Source organism: Caretta caretta, chromosome 8, assembly GCF_965140235.1.
Source record: "Caretta caretta isolate rCarCar2 chromosome 8, rCarCar1.hap1, whole genome shotgun sequence".
Classification (NCBI taxonomy): Eukaryota; Metazoa; Chordata; order Testudines; family Cheloniidae; genus Caretta; species Caretta caretta.
Genome location: NC_134213.1, coordinates 55681674 through 55704146, shown reverse-complemented (window position 1 = coordinate 55704146; position 22473 = coordinate 55681674). Strand labels below are relative to the sequence as shown.

The following is a 22473-nucleotide window of genomic DNA, read 5'->3' as shown; positions in this document are numbered from 1 at the left end:
CGGCCTCATCTGCATCAGTAGCAGCTTCTCTGGTGGTAGGGACGCTGGGAGCACTAATGCAGACAGGCTGCCATTGACTAACCATTGGGTTGCCCAGAACAGGTCTAGATGGGATTGGAAGTTGTGGCGCTTAAAACGCCAGTGGCCAGTTGACCACTTTGCAAGCAATGGCAAAGTAAGTCATGTGCGGTAGCGATGCCATAGAGGGAGATTTTAAGACAACTGCTAGTATAGACAAAGCCTTTGTTATTTCTTGGCCTAACTTTGCTCCCATTGGAGTTGATGGGAGCATTACCATTGATTTCAGTGGGAGCAGAGTTAGGCCACCCCTGAACTCATCTAAAAATCGCACCCCAACAGTGCAAATAAGAAATGATACAGGGGCCCAGCAGTTGAATTCCAAATGCCAACTCACATATCCAGGTATCTCTGCAAGACTGGGGCTACAGTCCCAGTAGAATTTCCAGATGGATCCAGTATGCTTCCTGTCCTGTTCTCTCATAGGGTGTTGCTATTCAAATAGCTGCAGGGTCCTGCTTCAGAGGTGGCTGCTCCCTAGTGGCAGGTGAAGTGCATGGTTTCTGAAATACTTTGTCATTCTTTAGGATCCTTTATGTTATTGTATAAAAATCACTTTTCCAAAAGGACTAATAGTGTCCTCACTGTTCAGTTCATCTCAAGCCTTCAATCATTTGCCCAGGTTTCACCCTGCGAGGAGCATCTAACTCTACCGACTAGTCCTAGCTCAGTAGATTGGCTCATAACCCATGGAAAGGCAAAGCAAACACAGTGGTGCTGAGCAAGACTTATTTCTGCTAATGATATTTGTTTTCCTTTCTTTAGAGAGAAGTACAAGGAGTACTATGAGTCCAGAGACTTGAAGGCCTTCTCAGCAGAACCCTTGCTTGTTTATCCCACCCATTACACAGGGCAGCCGGGTTATCTCAGTGACACAGAGACATCCACCATCTGGGACAATGAGACCATGTCGACTGACTGGGACAGAGCCCATTCCTGGAAGTCCCGGCAACAGGGCCAGATCCACAGTGATGCCCAGAACAAAGATGCCTTGGCCCCCCAGCCATCTCTCGATGCGTCGTTGTCCAGGGATGAGCTATGACTGTCCCCCTTGCTAAGTGACTCTGACAACAACAGCAGAACCTGCCTCACAATTTAGCTTTCATCTAGAAGCTTCTAGAGACGTCAGTGTGGTCTCCTTCTCGCCGTCTTTAGTGGCGAAGCAAATTGATTGGATCTGACTGACTTAACCTAACCAATCTCTATTTTTTGGGAAAGGGAGTGGGGGGAGGGGCTTGAACCAGAACGTTCCAGATTGGCAGAAAAAAAAAAAAAGACTTCTAAAAAGCGTATCGTAAACTCCAGTCCATTCTCACAAGGGTTCGTAACTTTGAAACCTCTGTGGAGTGGCGAGTTGGCTCCATGGCGCACTGAGTTGACACTAGTAATTACAAAATTTCCTTGAATGACGTCTTTCTACAGTTCCTGGTGTAGAATACTGTATTTATAAAGATTAATATATATAGGGGTTCTGAGGTGGACACGTGTAAGTCCTTTCCAGATAGTTGTCACTGTGCTGCTGCATAACATTAACTGTTGTTGATTTGCGTTTTTTTATCCCCATTCTCTGAGAGAAGCTGCAAGTGTGTGTGTGTGGGTGTGTGTGGGTGTGTTTTAAAGGATCACTGTCAAGATCACGACTTCAAAAATGGCCTCATCTGTGTTGCTATCTACACCTCTTCCATAACGTGAGTCCCCACTTCACATTGCAATACAAAATAGTTTCAGGAGTCCTCTCTCCTACGTTTCAAGACACCCCTCCCATCCCATCTAGCCATAAGGAAAGAGAGGATGGTCACAGTCTCCTGAGATGTGTCTGCAACCTCCTAAACTGACACCTTAGCTGTTTCAGTTTTAATAATCTATTTTAAAATCCATTGTGCTTTTTGCTTTTTTTTATGCTCTTCGTTTTCTTTTTCTTTTTTTTTTTTAATTTGTTTCATTCACACTGAACAGTGAAACTAAATCAGCCAGCGCTACTTCCTGTTAATGGTCAGTTTCACTTCCTGTTTCTTGGCTACAAACCTTTTGGGTTTCCTTCCCAATTAATATAATAAAAAACTATTTCAGTTTCCTCACTGATAGGTTTGGGCCTAAACTACTTGACAGTGTCCCTTTAAAAAGAAAACCATGAAAATGTTAATGGTGTCAAGTCTGCTGTTCTTTGTTGGATGGCTGCATTAGAATTGTATATTGCAGGACAAAAAAGGCAACTTGCCTTTTATATATTTTTAAATGTGAGGAGTGAGCTTGTTCTGTTTTGGATGAGTTCTGATATACTCAGTATTGGGTAAGATGTCAGCATAGTAAGTCATGTTGTTGTTTTTTAAAGTGTCCCATAAGGCAGGTGATCGTGTGCTACACTTCTTAGATTTAGCTGATGTAGATTTAGATCTTTTTCTGTACAACACAAAGTTAGGGGGAAAAAAAATCCTCCTGGCCTAAAATCTAAAGAGATTGTTTCACTTTCTGGATGAGCTGTACATTGGAGCGTGTGGTTGGTTTTCGTTTTTTTAATAATTGCTGATAATGTTGTGCTCTCTCCTAAAGAAGACATGTTACTGTCTATCAGCAGGTCTGATAATACATAGAACTGGATGCAAGATGATTAGCTGTGTGGAGTCTCAATTTACATGGAGCTCTTGGACTGAGAATGCTGGGTGAGCAGGGCTGGGGGTCTGCCATGCTGCTTTGGGGCATTTTCACAGCCGTGTTGAAATAAGGCACAAAAAGATAACAAAGAGACACAAATGTAACCCTTCTGCCCGTCAGAGTTGGCAGCAACAAGGGCCGGGTTCAATATCTAGGGGATCCATTCCAATAACACAATGCAAACCGGCTCGAGCCCCCACCCAGTGACCTGGGACAAATATATACCTCCCCCGCTGGGCGCCTCCAAGAGGCAATATTTCCCCTCTCGCAAGCACATAGTCTGAGTGTAGCAAAAAGCCTTTTAATAACAGAGAGAAACAATGTGGCATTATGTTGGGGAAACACCACCAACACAACCCATGAGCAAACAAAAAAAACCCACCCCAAGCAAATTGGGGCATGCCCTTTTCCCTTTGGTTCTTGAGTCCAGCAACCCCAAATCACCCAAAGTCCAAAAAGTCCAATGCCCCAAAAGTCTCTGTCCCTGGTCAGGGCAGCCCCAGAGTTCGAAAGTTTATCTGTGGAGCTTTACCTCCCAACCTGGGTGGAGATGGGATGGGGGTAAGAGGCACCTTACATGATCTGACACTGACCGCTCCATAGCTTCGCTCCGCCAGCCGCCCCACGAACTCCTTTGCTCAGCTGCGCTCCGCTCCGCCAGCCGCCCCACAAACTCCTTCGCTCAGCTCCGCGGCCCACAAGCAGCTCCTGCCATCCACAAACTGCTCCGCGTCGAACTGCTTCACCAGCCGGTCCACAAGGCACTCCAGCCGTCCCGCAAACTGCTCCACAATATATCTTCAGGCTCCCCCACTACTTAACACAACACTCAGTGATTTCAGCTCTTAGGTGAATTCAGCTTGTAGTAGGGGAGCCCCAGTGCTGGTGCACTGTCAGCCCAAAGTCAGCTCAGCAGCCTATAACGAGACTTCTAATGAAATCAAAATTAGCTCTGATATTCCATAGTGGAGAAAGGGCAATTAGCATGTAAGGCCCTCACCAAGGGGCCCATGCCACCAAGTATTAATACTTATCCCCAGCCTCTCTCCATTCACACAGTTTTGGAACCCATGACCCTTGCCTAGCGAGTGCTACTTAGTTGATGGTGAATCCCTCCATCATAACAAAAGGCCATGTACAGTTCCAAGCACAGTTCCCATAATCAGGGTAATAACAATTTATTCTTCCTGCCCCAATAACAGAGACACTGGGGATCCCACAGCAGCCAAAGTGACCGTTTGGGCAGCTATGGTCTCATTCTAGGCGTGGTGGGTGTGCCTATGCAAATGAGATCGGCCCCTGAAGTTCTTTTCCACAACTTGCCACACCTCACCACCAGATGTCAGGATGGAGCTCATCCTGACACTGCTTACACAAAGATCATAGCTACAACATTTTGGAGCCTGATCTGACTCTCAGTGGGACGCTTGCACTTAACCAACTCCATCATGGATTTAAGATTTTGTGAGCCTGTTCCCCTGGCCCCTAACCACAAACACATGATCCACAACTACCCTATGTGGTGCAGCCTTGTCAACACCCCAAGCTGAAGAAAGTCATGAAACTAGGCTCATGTGGAATAAGGATTGTGGGTCATCCTTGGGCCATAGTGAATTATTTGGGGTTTTTTCCCCTAATACTTAATTTGTAATGAAATAGGTGCCAGAGCTCAAGCAATTAGATGCTGGGGCTTGAGCAATTTTTTTGCATTCATAACTGATGCAGCAAGCCCAGAGGTGCCAGGGCTACGAACTACCAAGCCCTGGCACAAATTAAGTGTTGTTTTTCCCTTTTTAAAAAGCCTCCATTCCCATAATCAGGTCTTTATTCTCCAGCCCACAGGGCAGACCTGACCTCCATTTTGAGCCTTGCTGGCCAGCAGGTGGCACTGTTCAGCGAGACAATGCTTGCCTTCTGATCTGCTTTTTTAAAAGCACCATTTGAAAAATATAAACACGCAGAACATGGTGGTGCTGCAGCTCATCGGAAGGGGCTTTGCTTTGACCCACGGAAGTCAATACGACTCTTGACATGGACTTCAGTGCGGGAGCAGGAGCAGGCCTTTTGTGCAAGCCCACTTGGAGAACAACAGTGAAACTAAACATCAGTTTTAAAGTAGCCAGGGCTAGAAAGGGAAAACTGTGCAAGAATTCAGGTTCTTTCACATTTCATTATGGATGTGAACACAGTGTCACAAAGATTTCACATGCTTCCCTCAGAAACGGGGCAGGTTTTGAGTATAGGACTAGGTGGCTTCGCCCAGGAAGCATATGGAAATGCTGATATTAGCATGCTTCTCATTGTGAAAATAGCCATTTCTCTTCACTTCAGCGGTAACACTGCTTTAGACGGGAGCAATCCCTGGAAACCACAAGGGGAAGGACACTTTGCAGACGGAAAGTCCCTGGTTTGGCACATCTCCATTGTACGTGTTCAGTATTTGCATAAGTGTGTGTGTGTATATGGGGGTAGATGAGGGTTCTTGGGGCTAGGTAGCAGAGAAGAGAAAGCAACTGTCAGAGAGGTGGAACAGTGCTCTAAGCATCAGCTCTGATAACATGGTCACCGCTGAAATAGGCAGCATTGGTCCTTGCTGCTCACAGAGAAGGAGCATGGGCATGAAGCCAGCTGGCTGGGACATAGTCTCCAGAAGGGAGGGTTACCAACCCTCCCGGATTGGCTGGGAGTCTCCCGGCATCGGCACTGATCTCCCAAAGGCTACTGAAACCAATCTGGGAGATTTTAATAGGCCGCTAAAAGTCCAGCGGTGCAGCGGGGCTAAGGCAGGCTCCCTACCTGTCCTGGCTCCGCGCCACTCCTGGAAGTGGCATGTCCAGCTCCTAGGTGGAGGGGCGGCCAAGGGGGGGGGTCTCTCTCCACACACTGCCCCCATCCCGAGCGCCGGCTCCACAGCTCCATTGGTCAGGAACCCCCAGCACGCACACACCCCTAGCCACCCCTCCCTACACCCTGAGCTACTCCCCTGCCTTCACACAGCACCTAGCTACCCCCCCGGCCCCTGCACAGCCCCAAGCTACTCCCCTCCCTGTAGTCTGAGCTACCCCCCCCGCCTGCACACAGCCCCAAGCTACCCCCCTCTCTGAACTCTCAGCTACCCCCCCGCCTGCACACAGCCCCAAGCTACCCCCTTCCCTGAAGCCTGAGCTTCCCCCCTCCCCAGCCTGCACACAGCCCCTCACTACCCCTTGAGCAGTTTTCAAACTTTTTTAGCTGCGTTCACTGCTTTGAGTAAAAGTTTTTGGTTGCATTTCCCCCCAACCCAGAAAGGCTGGGTGGCCTGCAGAGGTGAGTCAGGGGGTGGAGATGCCGCTCCCTCTCTGGACCCTGCTATGCGGAGCTGGCTTGATCCCTGCCGGCCCTTTGCCTTTCTCCCCCCCCCCAAAATAGAAGTCAAACTATGCCTATGTCCCAGGCCCCCCGCCCTGCCCCTGGTCTGGAGCCCCGAGTCCACCCACCTGATCCCCTGCTGGGCCCTCAGAAAGAAAAAGGTTCCGAACCCCTGCTGTAAAGCACACTTGCTTTCTTGCGTGCTACTGTTCTTTGGCTGTTTGGCTGCCGTGAGCTTATTACACTGGTCGCTGCTACAGGGGTTCCCAAAGCTGGCCGCAACACAGACTCTGGGGTGGTCCGCTGGCAGGCGTGACAGTTGAAGGGGGGGTAGATGTAGAGGGTGTCCCTGCCAAGCCCAGGAGTCCCCTGCCCCCCCGATACATGGCATTCCCACACCTCACCCCCCAACTGCCTCATCCCCCTCTGAAACACTATTAATGCTGCTTCTGCCCTCCCCCCCAATGAGCTGGCTTTGTGAGCCATCTTGGATCAAACCCCACCCCACACACCTCTGCCCCAGGGGGTGTCTCTGGGGCTGAGCCCCTGAGCTAACTGGGGTAACCGGTTCTGTTTCCTTTCTCAGTGTCTCCCCCCCAGCTCGTGGGGGAGGGGGAGGTGCTCTCCGCCTGCTGCAGGAGACCTGGGCAAGCTGGTGCTGTGGCAGTCCCAGGGCTGAGCAGAATGTGCCACGCCTGCCACCGGTGAGAGGCAACACCACTGGCCCTCAGCCACCCCTCCTCCCTCTGTGTCACCTTGCTGATGGTAAGGAGGGACATGGTGCTTTGGCTTGATCTGGGGCAGGGTAAAGTCAGGGAGTTTGCCTTAATTCTGCAAGGGAAGGGGTGCGGGTAGGGTTGCCAACTTTCTAATCCCTGAAAAAACAAACACCCCTGCCCCACCCCCATCTCTCGCTCTCCCTCCTTCCCACCCCCCACCCCTCCAGCCCCATTGCTCTGTTTCCCCATCCCCTGGGACTCACCTGCAGAGCTGAGCTGGGAGGAGCTGATGCGGAGCCTGTCTGCCCGATTGCCTCACCCCGGAACTCGGGGCACAGTGGGGTGGGGGGTCCCTGGAGTGAGGGAGCTGGGGCAATCGGGGCACAGGCGGGGTGGGGTGTTGGTCCCTGGAGTGGGGAAATTGGGGCACAGCAAGGTTGGTTGGTCCCTGGAGCGAGAGGCCAGGGAGGGGAAATTGGGGCACAGCAGGGCGAAGGCAGGGGGGTCCCTGGAGCAAGGGGCTGGGGAAATCAGGGCACATTGGGGCAGGGGCAGACAGGTTACCCCCAGATGGCCCCACTACTTACTTTGGAGCCAGCCAGTTCTCTCCGTCAGGCTGGGGGCAGGAAGAGCAGCAGCTCCTAAACAGATCTGCTCCTCCAGGCTCCACTACAGCTGCTGCTCTTCCTGCCCTCACCCCCGGTGGCAGAGGCTGGTTACTGCAGGTAACCAGATGTTTAGCATCTGGTCAGGATGCCTGGCAACTCTCGGTGCTGGGCATCATGGGGCGCACTGCCAGTGGGGAGGAGGGGTGGCACCTGCGCTCAGGCCCAGCTCTGAAGGGCCAGGCTCAGAAGGGCAGTAGAATGATGTACCCCATGAGTACTGGCCCCCTGTTGGTACATATAGTATCCATGTATATAATAATTAGTAATTTTCCTCACAAGGTGTTAATAGTGGACTGTTGTGCTTATTGCCACTGCACAGGTGTGCCACAGGAGAAAGACGTTTGGGAACCCCTGGTCTACGCCCCAGGCTGGGGATGAGGAGACAAGGAGCGTAAGATTGCTTGTTACATTTTGGCAGGTGAGGCTTCTGCTTGGCAGGCAACCTGTGTCACAGCCTCAGCTGTATAGAACAGACCTTGTTTCTGAAGAAAGGAAATCAGATGGGGGCCCAGGCGGTTAAGACGGCGCTCTCAGCTTGGTGCAGCGCAATCTCAGTTAAGCACATCTGTTGAATGTTGTAGCTGCTTGAGTAGGTAAAGTAAGGTCATAGTGTTTTATTAAAAACAAAACTTTTACTGATCCATCAAGAATGTTTTCAGTTCCTTTCATTACTATGCAGTGAATGATGCAGGGGCAGTAAATGCCAGTTTCAGAAAAAGGAAAGAAAAAGTTTTGCATAATTTCATGAGTCTTATTTTATTAGCTAGATGCCTCAGTGTGGCCCCACCTCTTCTCCCTGCAAAATGAAACTGATTCTTCCCCGCAAACTGCTACTTTCCAAACTTACTTACGAGCAGACTAGGAGCAGGAACATCCTGCTGTGACACTGCATTCCCACTTCTATTATAAACACTTTTCTCCCCCTTCCCTTTTGCAGTTACTCATTACTTTCAAATGAATTCCTTTCTAGAGGCAGTTGTTCATGCTTTGGCTTAACCAGAGGTAAAGGTTTTTTGGAAAGGAGGTGCAAATTTAATGCACTTGTTTTTTATTATACATATCTAAGAGGAAAAAAACACGTGTCTGGCTGTAAGTCAAAAAATAGCTGAAGCTAGTAACTTCAAACGTGGCATGTTTTTGGAGATCTCATTGCAGCCCATTATTATTGGACATGTTAAGAACATGCTGAGTCCTGTACACCACAAATATCAAGACAGCCCCTGCCCTTAAGAGCTTACAGCTCTGATAATTTTTAATGAGCTCTGTGTAGGCACAGGGGTTCACCTCTGCTAAGCTGGTTGCAGCATTATAGCCAAAGAAAACTTTTTCTTTGATTGGGGGTGGGTGCAGTAGTGTTTTGTGGTTGTGTTTTTCATAATCAGACTAAACTTGATCTGAATTTTGAAGTAGCTCTCAGTTCAACACAACCCCCCTCCCCGCCCCCCAGACAACTTTGGAGGTAAAAAAGGGGCAGGAGCGGAGGTGGACTGTCATGGGTACAGAAGAAAAAGGGGCTGGAGCTTTACAAAGTGCCACATCTCTCTCTCTCATGTACCAAAATGGATTCCTGCCTGGAGTCCATATGCTGCTTCATGCATCTTTATATATATCCTTCCCTCATCTTACTCCAAGGACTGAGAAAAACATTTAATGAACACATTAGAAGCAAGAGGAAGGGCAAGGACGTGGTAGGCCTATTACTCAATTGGGGGGGGGGGGGGAGTGCTAAATGACTTTTTTCTTCCAGTTTTCACCAAAAAGGTTAATAGCAATTGGACGTCTAACATAGTGAATGCTAGTGAAAATGAGGTAGGATCAGAGGCTAAAATAGGGAAAGAATAAGTTAAAAATTACATAGATAAGTTAGGTTTCAGAGTAGCAGCCATGTTAGTCTGTATCCGCAAAAAGAAAAGGAGTACTTGTGGCACCTTAGAGACTAACAAATTTATTTGAGCGTAAGCTTTCATGAGCTACAGCTCACTTGATCGGATGCATGTAGTGGAAAATACAGTGGGGAGATTTTATATACACAGAGAACACGAAACAATGGGTGTTACCTGATCACTCTTGTTACAGTCTGTATGGTAAGGTGAGCTATTACCAGCAGGAGAGAAAACAAAAACCAACCAAACAAAAAAACAACCCAAAACCTTTTGTAGTGATAATCAAGGTGGGCCATTTCCAGCAGTTGACAAGAACATGTGAGGAACAGTGGGGGGAGGGGGTGGAATAAAATAGTTTTACTTTGTGTAATGACACATCCACTCCCAGTCTTTATTCAAGCCTATTTTAATGGTGTCCAGTTTGCAAATTAATTCCAATTCAGCAGTCTCTCGTTGGAGTCTGTTTTTGAAGTTTTTTTTGTTGAAGAATTGCAACTTTTAGGTCTATAATCGAGTGACCAGAGAGAGTGAAGTGTTCTCCAACTGGTTTTTGAATGTTATAATTCCAATGTGATATATGCCATCATGTGCCAGCAATGCCCCTCTGCCATGTACATTGGCCAAACCGGAGAGTCTTTACGTAAAAGAATAAATGGACACAAATCAGACGTCAAGAATTATAACTTTCAAAAACCAGTCGGCGAATACTTCAATCTCTCTGGTCATCGATTATAGACCTAAAAGTTGCAATTCTTCAATCGAAGTATTCGCCGACTGGTTTTTGAAAGTTATAATTCTTGACGTCTGATTTGTGTCCATTTATTCTTTTACGTAAAGACTCTCCGGTTTGGCCAATGTACATGGCAGAGGGGCATTGCTGGCACATGATGGCATATATCACATTGGAATTATAACATTCAAAAACCAGTTGGAGAACACTTCACTCTCTCTGGTCACTCGATTATAGACCTAAAAGTTGCAATTCTTCAACAAAAAAACTTCAAAAACAGACTCCAACGAGAGACTGCTGAATTGGAATTAATTTGCAAACTGGACACCATTAAAATAGGCTTGAATAAAGACTGGGAGTGGATGTGTCATTACACAAAGTAAAACTATTTCCCCATGTTTATTCCCCCCCCCCCGCCCGCAACTGTTCCTCACACGTTCTTGTCAACTGCTGTAAATGGCCTACCTTGATTATCACTACAAAAGGTTGTTTTTGTTTTGTTTTTTTCTCTCTCCTCTGCTGGTAACTGCTCACGTAACCTGATCACTCTCGTTACAGTGTGTATGGTAACACCCATTTTTTCATGTTCTCTGTGTATATAAAATCTCCCCACTGTATTTTCCACCTCATGCACCTGATGAAATGAGCTGTAGCTCACGAAAGCTTTTGCTCAAATAAATTGGTTAGTCTCTAAAGTGCCACAAGTACTCCTTTAGATAAGTTAGATGTCTTCACATCACCAGGGCTTGATGAAATACATACTACAATACTCAAGAAGCTGATTGAAGAGATATCTGAGCCATAAGTAATTATCTTCAAAAAGTCATGGAAGACGGGTGAGATTCCAGAGAAGTGGAAAAGGGCAAATATAATGCCAACCTATAAAAAGAGGGAATTACAGACCAGTCAGTTTAACTTCATTACACAGAAAGATAATGGAGCAAATAATTAATCTATTTGCAAACACCTAGAAGATAATAAGATAAGCAACAGCATGGATTTGTCTTGAACACAATGTGTTCAAACCAACCTAATAGCTTTCTTTGACAGGTTAACAAACCTTGTGGAGGGGCAAATGGTAGATGTGAAACAGTATCAAAAGCCTTACTAAAATCAAGATATATCACGTGACCTCATAAATAAACTAGGGAAATACAACCAAGATGGAGCTACTGTAAGGTGGGTGCATAACTGGTTGGAAAACCATTCCCAGAGAGTAGTTCACGGTCAAGCTGGAAGGGCATATCAAGTGGGGTCCTGCAGAGATCGGTCCTAGGTCCCGTTCTCTTCATTAATGATTTAGATAATGGCATACAGAGTACGCTTACTAAGTTTGCAAATGATACAAAGTGCTTTGGAGGATAGGATTAAAATTCAAAATGATCTGGACAAACTGGAGAAATAGTCTGAGGTAAACAGGATGAAATTCAATAAGGACAAATGCAAAGTACTCCACTGAGAATGGAACAATCAATTGCACACATACAAAATGAGAAATGACTGCCTAGGAAGGAGTACTGTGGAAAAGGATCTGGAAGTCATAGTGGACCACAAGCTAAATCTGAGTCAACAGTGTAAAACTGTTGCAAAAAAAGTGAACATCCTTCTGGGTTGTATTAGCAGGAGTGCTGTAAGCAAGACATGAGAAGTAATTCTTCCACTCTGCTCCATGCGGATTAGGCCTCAACTGGAGTATAGTGTCCAGTTCTGGGCACCACATTTCAAGAAAGATACGGACAAGTTAGAGAAAGTCCAGAGGAAAGCAGCAAAAATGTAGAAACATGACCTATGAGGAAAGACTGAAAAAACTGGGTTTGTTTAGTCTGGAGAAGTGAAGACTGAGAGGGGAACATGATAACAGTTTTCAAGTATATAAAAGGTTGTTACAAGGAGGAGGAAGAAAAATTGCTCTTGTTAACCTCTGAGGACAGGGCAAGAAGCAATGGGCTTAAATTGCACCAAGTGGGGTTTAGATTGGACATTAGGAAAAACTTCCTAACTGTCATGGTAGTCAAACACTTGAATAAATTGCCTAAGGAGGCTGTGAAATCTCCAGTGATGGAGATTCCACAAAGAGCAGGTTAAACAAGCACCTCTCAGGGATGATCTAGATAATACTTCGTTCTGCCATGGGGACTGGACTAGATAACCTATTGAGTTCCTTTTCAGTTCAATGATTCTATGAAAGGGCTTTGGCTGCTCTAATGGAAGTAGCTGGGTCTCAGCTTCCCTAAGGCTCCTGCTTGTGTACTAGTCTCTAGCAAGGAACAATCCAGTAGCTCAGAGGTAAGATACTCATTTTCTGTGCCTATTTTCCAAACAGCTTTCATGCTGGGTGGAAAAAGGGAAGGAGAAATAAATCACGAACATGTATGTTTTCCCCATTTCTGTCAAAATTTTCGACAAGAATTTTCCAAGCTGCTTTGGAGCACCGAAAAGACGCGCTGGTGTCATTCAGCAGTTGAGTTGTCCGAAGAGCATTTTTAGATTGTTCTCTTTCAAATGATTTGTTTTTCCACTGTGCTATAGATGTCTGATCTAGACCCTTAACAGCTGTTGAATATTCCAGGGCCAGCTAGGTAACACACACAAGCTAATGCCTAATGGTCTGATTTCAGTGAAATATTAATGGAAGCTAGAACCAGAGGTTTGACGAAGAATCAGCAGAAGGAGAACTGCAAAAACATTTTGTTCATGAGAAATTACTTTTAAAATTGACCATCTTAAATAAATGAAACCATTTTTATCCAACAGCAATTTCTTTCCCTGTAAGAAAGGAAAAGACGTTCAACAACATAACCTTGGCACTATAAAATCCAGATTCGCAGCTCTTTATATTGTGTGGGTGAGGGGCTATGCATTATATACCATACTGTAAAACTCACCAACACATTTATGCATTGCCTTTACTGAAGTACAAAGGAAACTGAACTTTAGTTCTGTTGTAAACCTGACCCAACACCAGACACATCTAAGGCTCAGTTCAAAACTGGACCTATTCATCCCCGAAACACAAATACAACTTGAATTTAAGATACCCAGACCTAGAGAATGAGCTGCCTTTTAAATGGGAATAATAATTCTTTTCATAGTAAAGACCCAACACCATTTAAGACATTTATTGGTACATCATGGCTATTTGGTAATGGAAACTAGGCCCAGCTTTGACAATCAGTGCTACAGAACTGGTAAAACATGCTCCAGACTTGTATAAAATTCAAGATCTGAGTTTATTTTAACCAACCCTAGTATTCTGAAAAGACAATCTGTTCTGTGAGTGTTGCTTACAATCCAATGTGTCATTTATGGCTTTCAATTAAAATCTTTTATGTGACCTTTTAATTACGCATGTGTTCTGAAGGGAGACTTGTATCTTCAAGTTAAGAAATGCGTCATTTAAAGTTTCACAGAGAATAGCAGCTATGGGAGCCTTTACAGAAGGTTAAATTCTTTATTCCATCTGGAAGGATGTACCATGTCAGGAAACTATTCAATTAATAGAAGCATATAAGAGAGGGCGGTGGTTGAAGATTATGTATAATAATGCTACAAGTTTATAAGATCTGTGGTAACTTTGGGCACTGAGTAATAAACATGTCTGTCTTATGCCACTTTTAAAACACAAGGTAATATAGTTGCTCTCACTGAATCAATGTGAATTAATGTAGAGTTCTGCACCTGAAGAGGGATTGCACATTACAAAGAAGTATATCAGTGAATTTGGAGAACTTGCAACTGTGCATGCAAAAGGCCTTGATTCCTGTTAAACAGATTAGGTAAGCATAAGGAAGAACACACCGTAGTGGCATTAAGATGTGAACAAAGTCTAGAGAAGTAATGTTGGTTGAGTTTCCTTGCCTTGCTCATGAACAAAATATGACATTCATCCAAAAGCAACTGTGACCCATTTTCTGGCTTTGAACAACTGCAAAAACTGTTTGTCAGTTCTGTGAAACCAACCTACGTGCACACAATTTCATTCTTCCTTGTGTCTCTAGACTAGCATTTTGGGAGGGTCTCAACCCTTCTTTCTTCTTCACAGACGTGAACGCCTCCTGGAGGCAACACTTATCAGACAGGGTGAAGAATTAGCAGCCATCAGCTCATCCACACTCTTTGGAAATTAGTGTTCTCATTCAGCTGATGGCTGCTCGGATCCTCCCGCTTGATTCAGGTGGAATTTAATTGCAACAGTTTTCTTCTCCAATGTATAAAAATAAATTTAAAGTTCTTGTTCTAGGTAATACTGGCACAAAGGAGAATCTGCTTTCCAAGGAGGAGATTTAGCTTATGTGGAATTCTTAAGACAAGGTTGGTTGGCAATTCCATTTTTCCCTGTATATGTGACCTCACCTTCCTAGGCCAATGTGCAAAATATATTTCCATAGTGACTGTCCCATAAGTCTCTCTCTCTCTCTCTCGATGTTCATCTCTATCTATATCTATAGTGAACGCACACTTTGCATTCCAGTCTCAAATCTTTCCATGACACCTTCATCTTCCATGACTTTGTAATACTGAATGGTATCAAAGGAATTTTCTTTTTTCTAAACCGAATCTCCTTTGTGTTAGCTCATTCTCTTCAAAGTGTGATTTTGCTGTGTCTGTTAGTCCAGCACCCCCTTTTGGCAGTTCTGGGAAGTGTCAAGCTAGATCGGCTCCGCATCTTCACTTGCCCATCGAGGGAGTTTTTTTTCCGTAGGATGAAGTCAAAGTTGACCTGGCTGTTCATGGCATAAAATACATTAGCAGTGTCGGGGATGACTAACTCTGCAAAGAGAGGAAACAAAGTCAGTGGTGATGTGCTCTACTATTGATAATACAGTTACCAGCATGAAAAGAAATCTCATGTGGGCAAATCTGGCTGCAATGCCCATATGCGACTCTGATTTGGCAGCAGTGCATTTTGTCCTCTCAGACTTTCCCCTTGTGAACAGGGACATGTTATGATGACAAAAAAGCTATATTAAAAAACATTATTTAGGTTGCAAAGTCAAGCCCTTGGAAAGTTATAAAACTGGCATTTACTAGTTGCCCATGCAACTATAATTCAGATTCCAGTGAGGGGGGGAAATTGGACGTGATCATGTAACTGAAGACTTGCATAGAGCAGATGAGCAAGGGGTCTGAAATAGGGTTACAGCATAGGCAACTGTAAGGCACTTGACAGCTAGGAAATGTGATTGTCCTTGCCATCTTAAAGTGCTTTTAGTGCATTTTGTATGTGTGTAGTTTGGTAGGCTTTGGGTGTTTTTATTAATAGAATTTGGTTTTAGCTTTTATGTGCAACTATAACCACCCCCTCCCCAGCTGCAGAAATGTCCAGTGATTTTGATAGACCCCCTTCCCCCCTGCCCTCACCCCCCACAAAAAAATAAAATAAACCCCCAGACACTCTTAAGGCCCAATCCTGCAAACATTAGATGAGTAAAGCGAAGCATGTGCGTATGTGGTTTGTAGGCTCTGGGCCTGGCTCTCCCACTGCAGTTCTGTCTGACTATTGAAACTGTATTTCTCAGAGCGAGCACTGCATCACCTCCAGCTGCTGCCACTCTCAACACATACCACCACCACTAATGCATTTCATTGTCGGGAGATCTACTAGAAAAGAGAACCAGGGTGGTGTCACTGTAAAATAATATACTAATAGGAAAGAAAGCTTTCCAGGCTGACTACATTAGGGACTTCCCTCATAGTCTACCAGCCCGTCCCAGTTTTGGGCACTAAGAGGTAACCATGTCATTACTACCCCGTTAGGCACATATGTGGTGGTCATCCCACCAGTGTGGATGTAGATGTTGGAAGTGGAGCCGTTTTCCTACATGCTGTAATGTTTAAATGTTATCAGCATCCAATTGGGAAAAAAGTCATGAAAAATCACAAAAAGGGCCATAATGCAGACTTTAATTTTGACCAAAATTGGCAGAAACCTTCTAAATAAATTGGTAATGCACCAATGCACTCAAAATAGTACTGCTTTGAAAAGTTTAGGACATATTTAGCCCCTGATGATTTGTGTGCATTTTCCTGTCCTTTTTTGCCTTCAGTTAGAGTAAAAGGCTGTAGTCACACGACAGCAAGAGCTTGTTTGCGCCATGTAATACCTCAAAATATCTGTCATCATTTATAGAATGGACTGATGTGAGCGAAGATTTTTTTTGTCTGCTATTTTTATGACTCTGTGCAGATAATAAGCCCCCCTGCCCCTTAATTACAAAACATATTTTTTACATTATCTATTCGGCCAGAGACATAAGCCTAAAGCACACGTGGTATAACTGTAATTATCATCTTACTGTCACTGAATGCAGTGACAATACATGTAAACTATTTCTACAACAGTAATGATTCGTAGTAGGAGGACTATAGAATATCCTATGTGAATATATTGTGTAAATAACAAAGTATTACTGTGTACTCTTATATAACTCTTGCATATAACTATGACCTACTGAAGGTCTCATGCAATTCTCACCAGAGCTATATTTATTCTCAAAACCAGTCTCAGTAATTTGCAGATAGCTGAACCATTTCCACTCCCCTTCAGAATCTGTGTCTGATGCGTTCAGTGCTCTTCTGCTACACTCATCACTGTCACAACCGAGTGCATTGCAGCACACCAAATCTTCGTGGTGATATTTGCATCTCTTTGTTGCACAGATACTTTCCCAGCTATGCTGCACAAAGGCTCATGCTGAAAACTGCTCATGCTGTAGGTACTGGGAGCAAGCTTATAAATGACAGCATGCAGTTCGGTTACTGACACCCCACAGCTGATATTTCGCACGTGTTCTTGGGATGGGAAGGAATCACTTCTCTTTTGCACAAAGCTGGGGGTGGGGGGGAGTAGTATTCACATGGCATGTATCTCAGAGCTGACCAACACACAGCTCCAAAACCCAGTAATTCAAGCATTATTAGACTTTCCTGTTGGTTCTACAACATGGTGCTGCTGTGAGAGAGATCTGGAATGCCAACCGGTGCAACAGAAACATGAAGGCTGAAGTAACATGTCTGTTTAAAGGCAAAGGTTCAAAGTGCTCTTACGTTCACAGATAGACAGATTGGCTTGGAAATGTGTATGCTTGTAAAAGGCCTTGGGTGCCATTAGCATTTTGTGGTGCTAATTTGGAGTCATAGGCAAGGGCCTCTGTAGCTACAGCTCCCTTCCCGCTCCTGGCAAATGACGTGTTTAATTTTAAAGGTGCACTAAAAGGCAAAGGCAGAGCCAGATTGGCTTGAGAACTGGTCTGGCAGATGCCTATGCAGAATAGTGCCTGGAGTACAATTTTGGGGTCACTTGGTGAACAAAGCCTCATCATTCTCCTAATCAGTTTTTACAATAGGGCAAATTACACAGGGAACTCCAGCAGGGTTTTAGTTGGGGGCACAGATAGTGCCGATGCAGAAGGCATGCGGTGCTGAGCTGGGACATGAACTGAGAATGAGCATGCTCAGTATGTGCCACAGGCCCACAACACAGAATTCAGGAGAGCTAAGAATAGGCACACAGTCCACATCATTGGCACACAAACCCAGATCTGTAAAGAGACTTAGGTGCCTAAGTCGGTCCCAGTTTTAGGCACTACTGCGATCTACAAAACTTGTGTTTGGCTGCTGCCCAACCCTGTAGGTGCCTAAACTCATTTGGCACCCAAGTTTTTGCTCTAGACGTTCCCCAGACACCAATATTTCTGCCTCGGAGCATGTGTCCTGCTGCCTCACTTTAGGGACCAAAACACCTCTCATGCCTAAGCCTCAGGATGATTCTCAAACCCAGGGCCACTAGGCATTGCCCGGCCTAGCGTCCTGTGGGACTTGATCTGGTAGGGATGCTCAGAGGCCACTTAACTCCACACAAGGCGGTCAGGGATGAGCCAACTTGCCCTATAACATTAGCTCAATAGTTAGGGATGAGTAGTCACACTGGATACAGGTGAGCATAATGAGGAACAGGGATTTGGACAGGGACCTGTCACCTCCGTGAGGAGTCTTCTGACAGGAGGAACAGCTTTTGCTTGTAACCATTAGCCCAGTGGTTAGAGTACTCACATGGGAAGGGGTAGACTCTAGTTCAACCCGCACCCCCACCCCTGCCTGATGAGAAGGGATTTGAATAGGGATCTGCCTTTTCTCATGTGAGTGCCCCAGTCCCTGAACTAAGGGCTATTCAGGTGTCGGCGGCTTTTCATCTCTTGTTGAAGCTGTTCCATTTTAATTAAATAGTAACTGGGCCACAGGGACCATGAGACTCCCTCTACAGTCCCCTATTTAGGTGTTCACCCAGGTTCTGCGAGAGTCTGGTTCAAATCTATTTTCACTGCACGTGCGATGTGGTGAAACCCACCAGCAAGGTATATGTAATGACCAGGTGTCAATCTCTGTCCACACACCATGATCCAGTCACTGCGAAAGTTTGCAATGTTAGATTTAGTCTTTGAATTTGATATCATCTGCAAGCATTGCTTGGTAACGCTGTAAACAGAGTGGGGGCTCCAACTGTCTTGCATTTGGACATTCCCCCTGTGGGCTCTCTCACCAGATTTGATTGATTCTTCATTTGCATAATTGTCACCAACAATAGCAGTGTATTGACATTGCATTCTGACGATAGTGTGCAGCAGCTGATCAGACAGCTCTCCAAAAGTTTTGTACTTGCCAATATCATTGCACATCAGCAGTAGAAGCATCCTGAGTTTAAGAATAGCTGATGTTGGCTCATCAGATGCTGGTGGCTCAACCATTGACAGATTTTTCTCCAGCCAAGACAGCGTGTTGCTCTTTTGGATCTTTCTTAGAGATCCACCCAAATTGAAGAGGGAAAGTGGGACAGGTGCCAGCTTATGCTTCATCAAACACTGGATATCAACATCTCAGGACTGGGCAAAAACTGTCAGCTTGCTGAATATCTGATGATCAATAGTTATCACTTGTGCTGATTGCTTCTTTTGTTTGATTGTTTTGTTGAGACTACCAAATGATTTCAGATTATGCCTTTCTATGGGCTAAAAGAGGTCTTCTTTAGCCCTTTGCAGACATCTGGTTATGAACAGCTTAATTTATTGTGTGCCAGTCTCTCTGATCATGCACAAACCTTCTGCACTTTCAGGTGGGGCCACAGTAGATGTTGCAGTGTTCAAAAGTGACTGTTGTGTGGGCTTGTTCCAGGTTCAATGTTAAAAAGATCTGTCATTCTTTCAGGCACAACTTTTTAATACGTTGGACAGCAATTTAATCGGCAGCCATGTGTTTTGTGGTAGCTTCTTTGTGGAGATGGAAGGCTGTATTCCACACCTTTGTTTTGTCACAGCTGTTACAGCTGCCTTAAAACGTGCAGTCAGGTAATCCTTGGTCAGAGCCTTATCTTTGGTGCAAAGATGCTGATGGTTCCTACAGTCCTTGTTCAGAGATTGCTCAATGACCATGTCACGGTGTAAGTACCCCACCGAAGAGTCTGGCAGTCTGGTACACTGCTTCCTATCAACTTGGGCACAATATATAGCTGGCTTCTCCTCCTCCAGAGATCTGGCTTCTGCTACATTTACACAACCCATCTGGCATAATTCATATGACTACACTGTCATAGTGGGATCATCTCTGCAAAGGTTTCAAGCTCCATGGACTTGTTTTTGCCTCTCTTTGCTGCTATGTAATCCATCCGTGGTTGCAAGCAATGTGTTACCTAGTTTTCCCAGGATGGAAATGTATCTGAACAGTTTTCCCCTTGGGTAACATAAGTGTCCATGAGCTGGTACAATGCTTGGGCGCTGTTCATCAAGTCTGCCAGAGCATTCTGTGCTTCCACTCTGTTTTCTCTGTGTGCCTGTGCCACATCTTCAAAAGCTTCAATGTGTGTTCGAGCTTCCTCCAAGAGGTGGCTCTTCTCATCTTCTGGGAGAACATCAATGTTCAAGGAATTGCCAAGTGCCACCCATTTCAAGCGAGTCATCGCCTCATTCATAAGTTTATGGATTCTAATGCCATGGTTATATGCTTTCCCTCTTAGAGCATGGCTGAAGCACCATAAATGCTGTATCACCCATCAAATTTGCTGCATGATGCATGCCTCCCATCTCAAGGTGGTCATTGTCAAATCTGTTCTGATTCCTCCATTTAAATCAACAGTGCTTTGCAGTAGATTTGCAGCTTCACCATACACGACATAGGTCCAGTTTTGGCCCAGAGAGTGGAACATATCCTGAAAATATTTCATCTTGGTGTGCCCTGTGTTAATATCAGTTGCCAATGAAGGAGTCATTGGACAGTAGCCAATATTCATAAAATATAAACTAGCAGCCAATTTTTTTTCTCAGATCACTCCATGCTACAAAGAATGACAAGTTTTGTGATAAATTACATGGTACAAACAAGCTCATACTGTTGTATGACTGCAGACTTTTGCTTTAACTGATGGCAAAAATGTATGTGAAAATGCATAAAGTATATCACATGGGGCTAAATATTTCCCAAATTTTCCAAAACAGTACTACTTTAAGTACATAGCTTCTAAATACACTTGATAATGCAGCTCTCTGCCAGTTTTGGTCAAAATCAGACTACGTTTCTTGGAGTTGTGGCCCTTTTTGCAATTTAACAATTTTTTCGGATTGGATACCTGAAAATGTTCATACATTATGTGATACAGAAAAATGGCACCACTTCCACCATCTACATCCACCCTGTTGATGATCACTAGATAGGTGCCTAGGCTGTGATAGCAATGAAATTTTTCTAGCTGATGGGTTACCCATCATTAACAAGACACTTTTTTAAATCTGGCTGGTAGACTATCAATAAATAGCTTCCCTGCATGGCAGCCCAAGAGATCTCTGCAGCAGCTGAGACTAAATGCAATTTCACAGTCCTAAATAAATCATTCCCTCTTTTGCATAGTCATGAAGTGTCCCATTAGGTTTGCCCTGTGCAGGGAGGAAGGGGCGGGCTGGAATGCCTCCAACAGATAATAATGAAAAGGCTCTCAGAGAGAGCTGCTTTTTCATGCCAGGTATACATCCTTGGGTCTGCATGGCAAGACTGAATGATCCTAGGGAATGAGGCAGAGCTTTGCTAATATAGTGATTTCCTGACAGGGAGGTTATGGTTAGAAATGTGAGAGCACAGCACTCACATCTTGGGTCATTATCCTTCTGTTACAGTTCAAATCGGCTCAATTTACAGAAAAAGCTTGTTTGGATCTAACTACCAGACCCAGAACTCCACCTAGCATTTGACAAATCTGGCTGGGTTCTTTCTGCCTCTTACATCCATCGCCCAGAATAAGGGTTCAGAACCAGAGCTTAGATGACAAGTTTGTAGAAGATTCATTAGGCAGAAGAGAATCCAGTTTGTTCTTTCGCACTTGAATGGGCTTTTCAGGGATTACAGGAGTAACATCTTACTTTTAATTCAGCACATTAATAGGACAGGATTCATAGAGAGCTAGTAGGGGCATTAAGCTGACACTAGTGGAATTACATGCTTCAAATTTAGGCACATACCAAGTACCTTGCTGCATCAGGCTCTAAGCACGAAGGTATAAAAACCATTTTTACGTCATCCCCATACTGACTCTAAACTTTAGAGTCAGATGGCTTTAGCCATCTGATTTTCTAGTAATAATAATACAAAATAATGATCTTATATGGAAAAGGATCTTAATCTGCTTTACCAATAGATTCACAAACTGCATACAGTAGAGAAATCATTTCAGTGATCATTGAAGCATAGCCCTGTTTCGGGTGAAGCACATCTATTAACAGTGTGCAGCCATAATGCACAGCAATTAAGAACAGGAAGTAAAGTATATTGTGCCCCTTTGAAACTGCTGGGAATTTAGGCAGGCTGAAAGCACCTAGTACTGGCCACTGTGAGAGACAGGACAGTAGACTAGACAGACCTCCGGATAGTCTGTTGGAGTGTGGCAACTCTTATGTTCCTGCATGGAGGCTTTGCTTTGCACGTGCCTATCTGATTTGTCGTGCTCACTACTTCATGGATCCGTATTATATATGAAGGCAGGTAAGCTACGCTCAACTCCACTCTGTACCATGGCAGGGAATCAAAGGATAGTGAAGTCAGATGGCCAGAAGGTGAGGGTGCAGGGTGAGGAAATACCTGTATGCTAACCCTCTGTGGGAAATGGTCTGTGGATAAAAAGGAACCAGGCCTGGCTGAGTGAGGGGGAGCCAGGGAGCAGCTGCTCTCTGTGCTGTACTGCAAGAGAATTTTCATTGCAAATTGCTGCAGAGACCACTGCTGTTCAAGACAGGACAAACTTCCCCGCGGTAGCTTGCACATGCCATTGAAGATGGTAGGGACTACATAGCTGGTGGAGTCCAGTTAATGGGAAACTGCCATGCTGTCAGTACAGGGGCAGGCTGGGAGGAGTATGCAGC

General features: G+C 44.9%; 2 protein-coding genes across 8 annotated transcripts in view; one reads left to right on the top strand and one right to left on the bottom strand.

Moving 5' to 3' along the window:
* COLGALT2 (collagen beta(1-O)galactosyltransferase 2) overlaps positions 1-2686 on the top strand; it is an 87031-nt gene extending 84345 nt beyond the window's left edge. For all 3 annotated transcript variants that reach the window (XM_048862002.2, XM_048862000.2, XM_048862001.2), the window contains one exon: positions 844-2686. In XM_048862002.2, the coding sequence (XP_048717959.2) occupies positions 844-1120 (277 nt within the window). In that variant the 3' untranslated portion in view covers positions 1121-2686. The remainder of the gene's footprint in view (positions 1-843) is intronic.
* A 10598-nt stretch (positions 2687-13284) lies between these two features.
* RGL1 (ral guanine nucleotide dissociation stimulator like 1) overlaps positions 13285-22473 on the bottom strand; it is a 157270-nt gene continuing 148081 nt past the window's right edge. For all 5 annotated transcript variants that reach the window (XM_048860422.2, XM_048860425.2, XM_048860426.2 and 2 more), the window contains one exon: positions 13285-14848. In XM_048860422.2, the coding sequence (XP_048716379.1) occupies positions 14661-14848 (188 nt within the window). In that variant the 3' untranslated portion in view covers positions 13285-14660. The remainder of the gene's footprint in view (positions 14849-22473) is intronic.